Below are 14,288 nucleotides of genomic sequence, written 5' to 3'. Positions count from 1 at the left end.
TCATTGTTTTGTAATGTTACAGTAGCCTGCAATAGTCTCAGACATTTAAAATACAGTGTAGGTTTCTATTTGTAGATAGTCTGGAAATACAGTTTACTACTAACTGTTGAATGCTTCTGTGCTTATATGTAATCTGGTTCTTTCACTGCACCAGATAAGACATATACGTTACTATATAGACTTCACTATAGGGTATGATAGAAATTTGTCTTAATATATTTCAGCGTTACGCACTTGTGCAAGCAAGAACAGCATATATATGTTTAATAAGATATCTAAAACTGCTAAACATAGGCTAAATGCAAGTAAAGCTTTGAGATTGATCGATAATTACCAACATAAGCACCATATAATAGCACAAGGAATTCATTTTCCTTTTAATTTCTAATCTTCGCTGTCTAGTTTACTACTTTGCATGGAACTAATTTAGTATCTGTTTTTGTCCAGTCTTGTTAGAGGCTTGAAATAGTATTACTTCCAAAGGCATTTCAGAGTTACCCATTTCTGGGCTGTTCTGTACATCAGTCTTCAGCGTGTTGAAGACATACAGCCTGTTTTGTTGCTTGTTTGGTGTCTTTTTTTTTTTTTTTGGTCATCTTTTGTTACTGCTTAAAAACTTCTGTTCAGTTTTCCAGGCTGTGCTTCCTTCCAGGCTCTCTGCTTACAGATAGTCCTCAGGGAAGGCCAAGTTCATAATAAGTATTTCCTTACTTGAAGAAATACTGATCTGTCAAGGCTGGCTGCCTCCTGAGAAACACCAACTGCCTTTTATTTGCTAATTACATTTTGTATCGGTTCACCACAAAATGAGGCCTGAAGATAGCAAGAATTTTAAACACTTCACACTAATCTTAGAAGGAAACTCAGTTATGAAGCAGAAAAAGAATTATTCTGTTGAGATCAAAGTACAGTCAGTAAGTGATCTGCCAGCTGTAATGGGGAATTCCTTCCTTTCTATCTTGTCACTGCTTATCATAACTCCTGTTCTTAGTTAGTTGGCATACACGTTCAAAGCAACTGCTGAGGTGAGGACTCCATTCTCATGATAATGAAGCTCACAAAGAAATGGTGCGGTGAGAATATGTTGATCCAAAGAGCCTTTCAAAGGAAGACCAGTTTGTATGTTCTGTACTATTTATAGTCTGTATAAAACAGAGGATAATCTGCTTAAACAAGACAGTATCTCCAGCTTTTTCTAATTATCTGCGTATTTCTTTTGCTTTCTGTCCCAGTAGTCATGTGGTAGCTTCATTTATTCAAGATTATTAACTGCTAATTTACAACTGACTGAAGAAATGATGTTGAAAACATTCTGTTTCTAGTTCAAGGAGCAAAACCCTAGGTCCATTCATGTTTTGTTTAACTTGTTACCAGCTCATTCGATCTCCTTGGGTTGGACTGAACACTGGATTTGGGCAAATAACTGTAGGTGTCTTCGTGTGTGATTAGCATCTAAGCTTCCTTTAATTAATGGGAATCTTGCCAATAGAGTCACTGGAGTACAAAGGGCTATTCAGGTCACTGTAATGTAAGCTCACTGTGCTTGATTCATTTCTTCAAACCAAGAATATCAAGATTTACCCAGGGATGGCAAACGTGGTATGGTACCTACCGAAGTCCCACACCACTCTGGAACATCAGCTGAAGGTTAGGCAAAGTACTGCAGAGGATAAGTTGTGCAAGGTGTCCCTGTGTCATGCTTCTCAGCCAAGTAACTGTCCAGACACCACTGGCGTCATTAGCTGGATCTCTGCTGACCACAGAGCTTAAACCCAGTCACTGTAGAAATATGGAAGTAGGGTTTGCTTGGGTCTCAAGGTGAATCCTGCACCACCTCCCTCTCATTCAAAAGTGCCTTAGTTAATATCCACATTGCAGTTGTGTCAGCTTGTACATTCTCACTTAAAGAGTAATTTGGAGTTGATTCTCGCTCAAAAGTGACTGATTTAAAGATTTATGTATCCCTCCCAAATGTGAATTAGTTCCATCATTGAATGTAGATCCATTGTCAGTAGTTCTGCCAGCAGATACAGACCATCCATGCTGGCTTACGCTGATTTTCTTTATCTCTCTTCTAAGTCACTGGTGATAGAAGTTAATTGGAGTCAGAAAGAACTTACAGCTGCTTTCAAATTTCTATATGGAACTATGCATTAACAGAAGTTTCTTCTCTCCTTTTGTGAAGTTCCATATTGTGAATTAAGAAATTATTCCTGGCCAGAAATTCATATTAGCCACCTTTTCTGTGTGGTAAATAAAAAGAGGAAAACATTGATTCTATATATAGGTTTTTGATTGGGTTTTTTTGTTTTATTTTGCTTGGATTCTTAGGACAGTTTCATTTAGTAATGCAGCTAGAATTCTTCCAGTTCATCTGATGAATTTTCTATTTCTCATGCTCTCCCACTACATTTATATATATATAAAAGATTCTTGAAGTCTTGCTTGTACTCAGAGTAACGATTATAATCAGTGCAGCATTTTTAGATATCAGGAAATATAGTTTTAGTGTCAGTTATGATCTCCAGAAAGATTTCCTTCTTCGTTGAGATAATTCTGTGGGAACGATATTATCAAAGTCACCCTCACCAGTTCCCTTTGAAATCAGCAGTATTTATAACCATTGCAGTATAATGCAGAGTAATGTAGTCAACAATTAAATGCTAGCAAGGGTTACCTAAACTTTATCCTCCACAGAAGGCATAGATGCTGGTACACATGAACAGTAAATTTTTATAAGACTGTTTCGTCTAACATTTTTCACTTACGGAAACCATACAAGCTTGGGTTGCCTCTTGGCAAGCAATATCTGGTCGTGACCTGCTTCTGCCGGTGTACGTATGACCCAAAGGTATGAAGCAACTTCCTTCAGAGAATCCTATTAGAGCAGCTTTTCTTTTCTCTTGTGAGCAGGCTTGCATTGCTGTTGCGTACGAAGCTGTTAAAGTTACATGACAGATGGGGTACACAAGAAAAACAAGAAAATAGAGAATTAAACTGTACTGTGGTACAATAAAGTACTATTCACAATACCTCCCTGTATGTTTCACAGTTACTACATATACTTTCTGTTACACATAGTAATAGTAGTTTGGTATCATTATAAAATCCTTCTCATCACACCTATGTGCAGTTACCAACAACAGCTAACTACCTTTGCAGTCAATAAAAGTCCACAATAGTTCATGAATTATAGAGGATAAAGATAATCCAATAAAGACATATCTTAAGAAAGCAGAAAGGGATGAGAATTAAGTTTGTGCATATAGTTGTTGGCGTCCGGTAGCTGTAGGAGGAAAAGCCCAAACTTGTATCTAAATTGAGTATCTAAGACTGTAACTTCCTTTCTGCCTAATGAATAGAAAGCCTGCATCCCTATGTAACTGTGGTGTTCTTTGTTGAAGTTTGACTAATGTATAATTGGTTTGTGCAAGGATATGTACCATAATGCTATGCAAGTAAAGAAGGATTGTATCCAATCCAGACTGTGGAAGTCATACCTGCTTTGGAAGGGATTGACCACATCTGTATATGTCTGTAAAATGTTGGATCTGCAGCATATTATCTTCTACAGCCACATTTCTTCACCAAGAAAGCTAGCTATTTTCTTCCAGACTAGGCCTGGGGAGCAAACTAAAATACCTTTAAAGTCATTGAAGGACTAGAGCGAGAAACACTTCAGCCAGATGGATTTGCTAACCTCAGTTTTTCCATGTTTTCAAAAGGAGAATAGTACAGCTGAGTTCATGACACAGGTTTCTCTGTTGCTTAAAATTAAGTGGGATGAACGCAGACATGAATTAAGTTCCTCAGACAATGTTGAGAAGACCATGGTAGTGTATGGTTCTGGTTTTGCTTTCTTTGTTTTTATCTTAGACTGTGGTAGAATATAGTAATCCTAATTGTTCCCTCATCAAATTCCTATTAGAACTGTCTATTTCTTCACAAGGCTCCAGCTAGGCATATTAATAGCTGCAGACATGCAGGTCATAGATGATCTGGGGACACTGATTCTATTTATGTGTCAGGAACCATATGCCAGTAACACTGATTTGCGTTAGGATAAAAATTGATGAAATATCAGTTTCTGGCAAATCGTTTTACATAATTCTGGCTGCAATTGTTTGTACGATACCCATTTAGCCCTCACGTTGGGCAATCAAGTTTTTGCACTCCTACCATTCTTCTACTGAGATCTCCATTCCAACTGTGATGTATGCACCTGGCTTCTATGCAGGTGAAGACAGTTACGTGATTCTAGTCTCACTTAACCACGCCAGTCTGCATATGCCCTGTTTCATTGTGTTTTACATGGCTTATATGTGAATTTGAAATTGCAAAGTAAATACTGAAAGATATCCCCCTTAAACAGGGCTTTTGAGTCTAAGTAATTGCTAATTAAGTTTAATTTGAACAGAATTTTCATTGCTGAACAGTATTTTTTAATAACATTGGATTTCACCAGGAAATGCCTTAGCCAAAGCTCAAAGATTCCCTACAGACTTTTTAATAAACTGGGTAAGATTTACATGAAAGTAGAATATGCACAGTCTTGTTGTGTCCTTTGAAGGGAATTGTGACAGGACCACGGTATGAGGGATATGAGATGAGGTACAAGTTATTAGAAAAAGCAGTGTAGGCCTTTACAGCTTTTTATTTAAATCCTGCTTTTGCTCCCATGGATCTAAAATCATTTGCATTTGTTTTTCTGATCTTATGTTTGTCTTAAAACATTGATTCTTTAATGCTCTTTGAGATGCACCCTACTCTGTTAATGCCTTGATGACCTACACTGTTTGCAGCATGGGGTTGCCAGTATGTGAGTAGTACCTCTCCAAAAAGCAGTATCATTTCCAAAAGGCTTGTCGAAGCAGCCATATTCCCTCTTGCCAAGCTCACTCTAAAGCAGGTGCTTCAACCTTTATTTTTTTCATTTTATGTGAATATTCTACACTTGCTAGTAAAGTGAGGAAGAGATGGGGATTTATGTCCTTTTTAAGTCTACTTTAGAATACATCCAAATTGTGCTATAGGGTACCTGTAAAGTCACAAGTTCTGTATATATCATATGGTAACCATTAAAGCATTCTATTGTGCGAGGTTCCTTGCTTGTCTGACGGTTTTTACTGTAGCATTAAGTAAGCTTTTTGATTCCTATTTTTATAGTGTTTGGGAGGCTTGCTGGGTCACTTACGTAACAAAGTACTTTGATCTAATCTCTAGAATAGAGATTAGTCCTTTGTGCCAAGTCGGATTTTCATTGTATAATGTCTGTAGCTACCTCTGAGTTATGCTCAGTCTGGACTTAGAATATGTGATAGAGCAGACATGTTTGCTTTTATTTGATTATTAGTCTCTTTGGTGTGTTTTTCTTTTCAAGGATAGAAGTATTTGCCCACAGTTGTATTCACAGCAAATTAGCACACAGATGAAGAACATGACTAATAACAAAGAGTTCATTCGACTTTCTTCTACATTTCAAGTAAACACATTTGTATGGAGAAGACAAAGAAAAGTAAATAAAAGTACAAAAAAATTAACTGTTTTATTTTCTGCTTCACTCTAGGTTATGCATTCCTCCTATTCCAAGAAGAGAGTTCTGTCCAGGCACTGATTGATGCCTGTATTGAAGAAGATGGAAAGCTGTATCTATGTGTTTCCAGTCCTACTATCAAGGACAAGCCAGTAAGTAAACAGTAGATGGCCTGGAGGCTATAGCTGCCATCTGTCTAAAGCTGCGTTTGAAATGATGATGATGAAAATAATCAACAGCAAACTACCATTGGCAGCACTCAACATCTGGAACAGTCAGATGACTTTAAAACCATTGGGGTTTGAATTAATAGGATTAAAACGGAACATCAAGACACGCAAAGCTAATAGGGTTATGGCTGTTGTTGGTTTATGTGGGCTGATAAGTATATATTTAGAATGCAGCGAAACTGAAACTAGCATGTCATTTTCTTCCCATTTAATAGGTTCAGATCCGTCCCTGGAATCTAAGTGACAGTGACTTTGTGATGGATGGTTCCCAGCCGCTTGATCCTCGAAAAACGATTTTTGTTGGAGGAGTCCCTAGACCGTTAAGAGCTGGTGAGTATAAATTATTATAAATTACTCTCTTTAAAAGTGGGAGGTTATTAGAAATAATTTTAATCATGCATAATTGTATACAGATGTGTATGGATAGTTGTAGGTGTTCATAGAATCGTATGAGTCATAAAGCTGCTTGAGTTGGAAGCTGTCTTAAGGATCAGCTAGCTCCATCTCTCCTGTCATGGACAGGATTGCTTCCCACATGATCAGGTTGCTCATGGCTCCATCCAGGTTGGCCTTGGAACACCTCCAGAGATGACACATCCATGGGCTGTCTGGGCAGCCTGTTCCAGTGCCTCACCACCCTCTGGGTAAAGAATTTCTTCCTAACATCTAACCCAACCCCCCCCTCCTAGTTTGAAGCTGTTTCCCCTACTCCTGTCACTATCAGACCTCGCAAAAAGTTGGTCTCACTCAAGTTTATAAGCACTTTTTAAGTACAGGACAGTCACAAAGAGGTCTCCCATGAGATTGGATTGCCCCAGCCAAGGTGCAGCACCTTGCTTGTGGCCTTGTTGAACCTCATTCAGTTCACCTGGGCCCACTCTTCAAGCTTGTACAGGTCTCTTTGGATGGCATCCCTTCTGTCTGTTGTATCAACTGCACCACTGAACTTAGTGTCACTTGCTGGGGATGCAAGTGTCCACTGTCTAGGTCATGGATATAGGTGTTGAAGAGCACTGGTCCCAGAATGGACCCCTTAGGTATACCACATATATACAGTCTGTATGATACAATGCTATATGAGATTGCAGGACTCTTTCTCAGCTCTTGTTGGAATGCACGGAGGAAAATTTCAATGTTCCTGTAGCTGTGAAATGGTTGATAAACCTGGTTTATAAACCAGGACAGTCTGCATTGTGAGACAGACTGCAGTAGCCTTTTACAGTGTTTTACAGTGCCCGTCTAGTTGATGTGAAGCGTTACGTAAAGGATTTCACATCCAGGTTTCTCTTGGAAAGTCTTAGGACTTCATTAGTCTTCCACGTTTGGTACTAAGTTATATCATTACAGAAAGATGAGCTTTCATGTGGAAGATGCAGGAGAAACAAGAAGCAATAGAACAAATTTGGGGCATACGGAATATAAAACTTTTCTATCCTGGACCTACAGTGATCAAGCTTTTCTGTCATTTTACTTTTAAGACTACGTTTGACTGCATTACTCTGTAATACTTCGTAAATGAGCATTCCAGCTGCAGATTAATTTTCTCCAAATTCTGTCCTAATACTCCAGATTACTTTGCTAAAGGTCTGTGACAAATTTAATGTATACAGTCTTATACTTTGCTTTAAAATCTTCTGCATATGTGAAAATGAAACTTTTACGGCATTGTGAAATAAGAATCATACCTTCAAAAAAGCAGTAAAACTTTATCACACTTTTTAGACAACTATTGAAAATCAATGTCTGCTGACACCTTTATATCTTGAGGCAAAGGATATTTGTTTGGAAGAAGATATATTCCACCTCAATGAATTGCTAAATTGAATTCAGTATAAAATATTACTGGAGGTTTGCTAAAATATTTATTGCGAAATTGGAGATTATCGATTCTATGAACTTGAGCTTCTATATTGTGCCGTACTGTAGAGATGATAAAGCTCTGTGTGCCTGGTGAAAAGATGCTAACTGCATCTTGAAATTCAAGTTGGACGTAGAGCAATGGTACAGACAGAGAACGTGTACTGAGGAATTTGTGGCATGTGGATTCTATGCAGCTTGCATTCCATGCCTGCCCAAAAAGTCTTCTGTTATCCCTTAAGGAAAACTGCCCTTGAATTTCAGTCCCAGGTTATTAAAGACTGCAAGGACTTGCAGCTCCATTGTTCGCTGGTTGTATGTGGCCACAGTGTGAAAGATACGTCTGCTGAGTATTTCACAACTGAATTCTATGTGTTGTGATTTTTTTTATTAGTTACGTAAGTTGTTGGAGAATTAATTACTAAAATTAACTTTTCTGGGTTTTTTGAGTTTGTGCAGTGAGAACAGTTCAAGTGAACATTGTTTTGTTTCCTAATAGTGGAATTGGCAATGATCATGGACCGTCTGTATGGTGGAGTTTGTTACGCAGGAATTGATACTGACCCTGAGCTGAAATACCCAAAAGGTGCTGGACGCGTTGCTTTTTCCAATCAGCAGAGTTACATTGCTGCCATCAGTGCTCGGTTTGTTCAACTTCAGCATGGCGATATAGATAAACGAGTAAGTTACACAGAATGGGTTTATTTGGGTGGGGTTTTTTTTTTACATATGTGGGAGCAGTGATTTATAACGCAAGTTCTGAGGGCACATAACTTTGTGTTCTGATCCGCTTTTGTGCCAGCTCCGACATTTCTTCTGATATTTCTCTAGCTCCACAAGTTCCAGGAGTTAAACTGTGCATGCCCCTGAAAGAACGAGCATTCCACAAAGCAGCAGTTTGTTCCTTGGGCATATGTTAGACCATATGGTCTTTCCATTCTAGAGTTCCTGGTTTTGTTGTGTGTGGGCAAGGGGTTTGAAAATCTTTTTTTTCCCTTGTTCTAATGAAAGCAAATATTGTAATAATTCCTCTGTCATTCATAGGAAATTGTTATTTATTAGTTTCAGAGTAGGTCTCATTTGCAGCTGCCTTTAACTTCAATATGACTGTCAGTGCTTTGGAAAATCAACCATACTTAACCCATAAAATGTGAAATGTCTCATCATTTCCATTCAAAGAGTTGGTGTTATTAATAGGTGCTCTGGGTTGTTTTTTGGCATGGGGCTTTTTTTTATGTCTTAGAGGAGGAATGAATAAGTAGTTCAAGGTCCAGTCTCCTCTACAGATCAAAGACATTGCAGAAAGAAATGGGTACAGTTAACTAAAGGCCGTAGCAGGTGCTTCTCTCCTTTTAAATAGGCAAAGCAATACAGCTTTACATGTCTCTCAGATACCAGTTGCCTGGGGAGCTGAAATCCCCAAACAGAGTCCTTTCCAGGAGATGAGTGGGAATACACGTGGGTGGTGAGCTAACATCCAGTCCTTACAGCTACGTTCTGCTGGTGACATTGCTGTTCCTGTGACTTGCAGCTGACTTTGGCTAGTAGTTCTGACTTCCCTCTAGTTACGTAACAGGAAAAATGCCCATGATGATAACTCACGGGAAATCTTAAGGGCCGTTTGGATTCTGAGCAGGCTTCTGAAATGGCTGTGCTTACTCTTTGCAGAGGTGATTGAACTTTGTTTTATACTGTGTAACTTTGAAAAACTTAAATTGATAAGGAGAGTGAAATTTCAATAAAACAGGGGGCATCTGCTGCAGACCTCTTGGAGCACGGACAGAAGAAAAATCAGCACCCAATCTGCCATTGATACTAAAGCTCAGAAGCGCAGTGTTTGAGTGATATCCATGAGACTGAATTTACACAGACAGTGGTTAAATGATGTCTTCTTGGGCATGTTTGTTAGCTTCCTTGGGTTTGATTTCTTCAAAAACATCTGCTGCTCCTGAGGTGCTCTACTTCCAAAACGCAGTGATACCAAATCTAAATACTTCAATAAATTTGTCTCTGAAACTTACCGTGATGAAGAGGGTTTATGAACTGTTCTGTTCATTTGCCAGAGGTTTTTTTTAAACTTTATCTATATTTAAATAGTATGTTCAGCCCTATTATTTGTATAATTAAATATAAGTACACAACTGAGTCATTTACATTAATATAAATGCTGATTTTATGAATGTGGAGGACACTTGAACTTGAGGTACTGCCTTCATCTGAGATACAAATACATGCTGACCTATTTAGCAATACATTACACATTTCAGTACAGTCTTAGAGACTGTTCTCCTGTGCTTCATCATACTAATCTTTCTGTTGCCAGTTATAGCCAGTTTCTGTAGGTGTGCTGTCTTTCTGCATTTTTTCATAACCAGTTCTGTGTCCTTTCTTTCACTGTCAAAGTTTGCTGTTCTCCTCTTTATCTGTCTCAGCTGCTGTTGAAAGTATTTATTTATTTTTAGAATATATCTTTTCCTATCTTAATAGGAAAATTTGGTGTCACTGTAGCTTTACAGACATTGTCTGTGACCTTAACTTCTTCCTTACCTAAGTACTCTGGAGCTTTCTGTAGTTCTTTTGATACGGATATGTTTGGTTTCTCTAGCAGATGTTTTTCTTCCGCAAAGTGCTCTTCATGCAATTGCTATTCCATCATATAAGACAGATCAGCTCCAAACATTTCTTTGAAACTCGTTTGGAGTTCCATCTCCAAACAATTCTTTGAAATGTTGTTAACTTTCATATGCCAGCAGTCTCCATCCACTTCATGTGATACTTCAGTTCCCTAAAATGTTTATCTAATACGTTTGAAACCTCCTTGATACTCATCTTGGTGCATCAGCGTACCAAAGCATGAAATTGGTGGTACTTCATGCTTTCAGCAATGTTGGACCACAGACAGAATTACTGCATAAAGTCACTGTTTATTGGAAAGCCCAAGTATGACTTGTGCTGATGCAGGTTGCTGCAGGGAAGTAATCAGTGGAGTTCATACTGAATATACACTGTTGGAAGAAAGAAGCATACTGTGTTTCAAACATACGCGTGTTTGACCGCTCAAGTATGCATCTTCTGAAGCTGAGGAAATGAATACTGTTGGGTTTTTTTGCAAACCATTGGGTGTTTGGTAGCTTTATAGAATCATAGAATGGCCTGGGTTGAAAAGGACCACAGTGATCATCTAGTTTCAACCCCCTGCTGTGTGCAGGGTCGCCAACCACCAGACCAGGCTGCCCAGAGCCACATCCAGCCTGGCTTTTATTTTGTAGCTCTGAAAATAACATGCAAAAATGTCACTTTATTCTGGAGATGTTAGTATTCCAAACATACTCCATTTGAGTGTGGTACATGAGATCACTGTCTGTGTGTAGGATTCTTCTCAAGTAACAGTAAATACCAGGGAAAAAAAAAAAACTTGAGTTGTAGGATAAACTGGAATAATTGTTTTTGCCAACAAAAGTTTGAAAATACTGTCTTAAGGAAAATGTGGAAGACAACAATACATTCCTCAATGATGGTGTCAATTCATTTTGTTTTATTATGAAGTTCTTCTTCCTGTCTGAGTGCAGTCTGTAACAGTTCAGTGATGCAGAGACATTGTGCAAATGTACCACTGGACTCCTGCCACTTTTCCACTCTGGCAGTCAGAGCAGTTTGGGAAAAAGAAGCTGTGTAACACAGGTGTTTCTAGCAGGCTGTACATTTGCAGTACGATCTTTTACAAATTAATTCAGGCTCCTATTGAACACAAACTCCTGTGCAACTCAAAGCCAAGAAATAAAAAATGAGGAAAGTAATAGGTGACCCAGATCAGAAAATCCTCATTTGGTCACATTTCAGAAATTGGGAGTGAAATTATGCGGGTCAGGAATACTGAAAGAAGTAATCAAGCCTGCAGAAAGTGCTTCTAATTGGCAAGGGAAGGTAGTACATGCAGAGACTTCTTGCTCAGGTATAAAAGGTTACGTTCTTGTATGTGCGTTATTTGCTAAGCAGTATAAAATGGGTGTTGTGTTGGGGTGTATTTGGGAGCTGGTGAGATTTGTTTTGGAGAGCTTTGGGACCGGTGGTTGGTTTTCTACACGTACTTTGGTTTTATCATTTGCCAAGGGTGTCTTTCCAGAGTAAGTTAATTGGAGGTTCTGATGTAGCCATTAATTACATATTTAATGCACTTCCGAAGATCTATGTTGAATTGTTTAGCTTTCTCTATGGATAGATGGGTAGCTGGTAAATGGTAAACAGTAATAAAAAGCAGTGAATTGGGTAGAGACAAATCTGATATCAGACTACTTTTTTTTTTTTCTGGAAGAGAGAAAACCTGAACACACTCAAATATCCTTCCAGTGGGAATAATAGGTGTTAACTGGAATTCTTTGTGTCACTCCAACAGGTGGAGGTAAAGCCATATGTGTTGGATGACCAGATGTGTGACGAATGCCAGGGCGCACGATGTGGTGGAAAGTTTGCTCCTTTCTTCTGTGCCAATGTCACTTGCCTGCAGTATTACTGTGAGTTTTGTTGGGCAAATATCCACTCCCGTGCAGGACGTGAATTCCATAAGCCATTGGTAAAGGAGGGGGCTGACCGCCCACGTCAGATCCACTTCCGCTGGAATTAAACATGGTGAACCAGCATCTACATAAGGAAAGAAGGGTGCATGTGGCTTACTGTGTTTGAAGATACTGACATGCAGAAGAAATAAGTGCATTCTTCTGCTTTTCACCCCAGCTATCAATACATGCATCTTTATCAGCAGCCAAAACACTACAAGCCTCTTGTTTTTCACCAAAACCCTACATCTCAGGCTTACTAATTTTTGTGATATTTTCATGTTAAAATAAAATGTTTTTTTGTATTTTCTCCAAGTTATTTTTATATGTAAAGTTAAAACTAGATATGAGAATGTTTTTGCGTAGGGGCACACAGTCTGCTGCTATATTTAGTGGGTGAAGCGTGCACTTATTTCTAAACATGGGTTTTTAACTTCAAGATCTGCCCCAGTAATTTACCAAAGGTAGCAAAATAGTGAAGATGGAATATGTCTGCTACAAAAAGCTTATTTTTATTGTTGTTGCTATTTTCAGTGTATACATAAACTAAAAATTAGGGTTGATTTTTTGCTCTCCATTTTGACTTGCAAGAAATAATACCTCAAGATAATCTGATTTATTAGCTATTTTTAAACATTTTTAATCACAAGCTGTATTAGCTTTGCTGCTATATAGGTGTTATGTGTAATGCCACCTATTAATACGGGATTGAAACGTTTAAGACACACTGCATTACAGATTAAATGCAGGCAGCACAATATGGCTTAAACTGCCATAGTTTTAGAATGTGAAAAAATTGCATGTTTACTTACCTGTATAAACCATATGCATGCACTAGAACTATTAATTAACAAGAGGTGAGTTATTGCAGATGTTCAAAAAAGGCTCTCTTGAAACTAGGTAGCATGAGCAAATTTACAAAATTTGTTACAAAAAACAAACTTGCATGCATTATTGTGACTGAAGTAAAAAGATGTCCTACATGTGTACAATATGCAAATTAGTTTTAGACTAGAAGTGCAGCCATTTTGTGACCTGGTCAGTAGTGGAATTCAATTTTATGCAGACTGGATGTAATATTGTAATCCCTGTGCAATTTTGTGACGTGTGCTTCTAATTAATGTGGCGTGTCGTAGCGTAGATTCGAGTTTGAGTACGAAGCTAGCATTTAACGAGTTCTTTTCAACCCCCTTGATCGTTCATGGTTGAGATTTCCTCTACAAACCAAAGATGGCCAGCACACTGCTAACCAGTCACCAAATGTGGAACCCACGGCAAATACGTACAAAAATGACTAAGAATGCCTGATGCTTTAGAAATCAAATCTAAGTAAAGTCAAAATGGAGAAGGTGTAATATACAGACGGCTAGTTGCAGAACGAACTAAATTCTACCTTTAAGACAACAGTGAAATTTGGCTTAAAATCTCGCTTACATGTTTGACCTGTGTGCGTTGTGGTCTTCTGTCAAACTGGGGTCACTGTTGCATGAGAAGTAGCTGCTTGACAGTCAAGGACAGTGCTTTCACTTTAATGAAGGAGTTCTAGTGATGACATTGCTTGCAGATGTCGAAAAACGCCGTTAGGACAGAGGCAATATTTAACTGAGCACCAAGAGAAAACCGTAGTGGCGTTTGCGTCTATCTCAGAGCATCCAAATGCAACTAGCCCCGCCTTGTTAATGGGACACAGCTATTCTGCAGTCTGAGCGAGCACTCAGTGGCAAATGTCAAAGTGCAGAACTAAGAGCCTGATGCTAGAGTTGAAATTACGAGGGCGTTGCTCTTCGCAGTCCCTCGGGACAATCCTTCACGTAAGCAAAGTGTTGATCTTATCTTGGTTGTCTATGGTGTGCTTTTTTGTACTGTACAACCTGTGGTTCATGTCTAACTCTGCTGTTTTATTGTGGTTGTGGTTCAAGTTTTTAATGTTTAAAGTTGATGCTGTTTTAAGAAGAGCTTTTTACTAATTTATTTGTCGATGTTCCCTATTTGTTACCTAACCATAATCCTCCAGATTTTTTGGAGTATTCTTTTCTAACCTTAACCCTGCCAAACCTTGATCCATTTTGACATTTGTTATGCACTATTTTTATATCTCTGTGAGAGATTTTTCCA

At 38.5% G+C, this 14,288-nt stretch overlaps 1 protein-coding gene across 7 annotated transcripts in view; it reads left to right on the top strand.

Moving 5' to 3' along the window:
• CPEB2 (cytoplasmic polyadenylation element binding protein 2) overlaps positions 1 to 14,288 on the top strand; it is a 73,288-nt gene that overhangs the window by 57,300 nt on the left and 1,700 nt on the right. For all 7 annotated transcript variants that reach the window (XM_015285803.4, XM_046940460.1, XM_046940459.1 and 4 more), the window contains 4 exons: positions 5,567 to 5,685; positions 5,979 to 6,093; positions 8,120 to 8,301; positions 12,014 to 14,288. The exon at positions 12,014 to 14,288 is cut by the window's right edge and continues 1,700 nt beyond it. In XM_015285803.4, the coding sequence (XP_015141289.2) occupies positions 5,567 to 5,685; positions 5,979 to 6,093; positions 8,120 to 8,301; positions 12,014 to 12,241 (644 nt within the window). In that variant the 3' untranslated portion in view covers positions 12,242 to 14,288. The remainder of the gene's footprint in view (positions 1 to 5,566; positions 5,686 to 5,978; positions 6,094 to 8,119; positions 8,302 to 12,013) is intronic.

The sequence above is a fragment of the Gallus gallus genome, chromosome 4 (genome assembly GCF_016699485.2).
Source record: "Gallus gallus isolate bGalGal1 chromosome 4, bGalGal1.mat.broiler.GRCg7b, whole genome shotgun sequence".
NCBI classification, from domain to species: Eukaryota; Metazoa; Chordata; class Aves; order Galliformes; family Phasianidae; genus Gallus; species Gallus gallus.
Note: the sequence above shows the minus strand (reverse complement) of the source record. Positions and strands in the feature narration are given on the sequence as shown.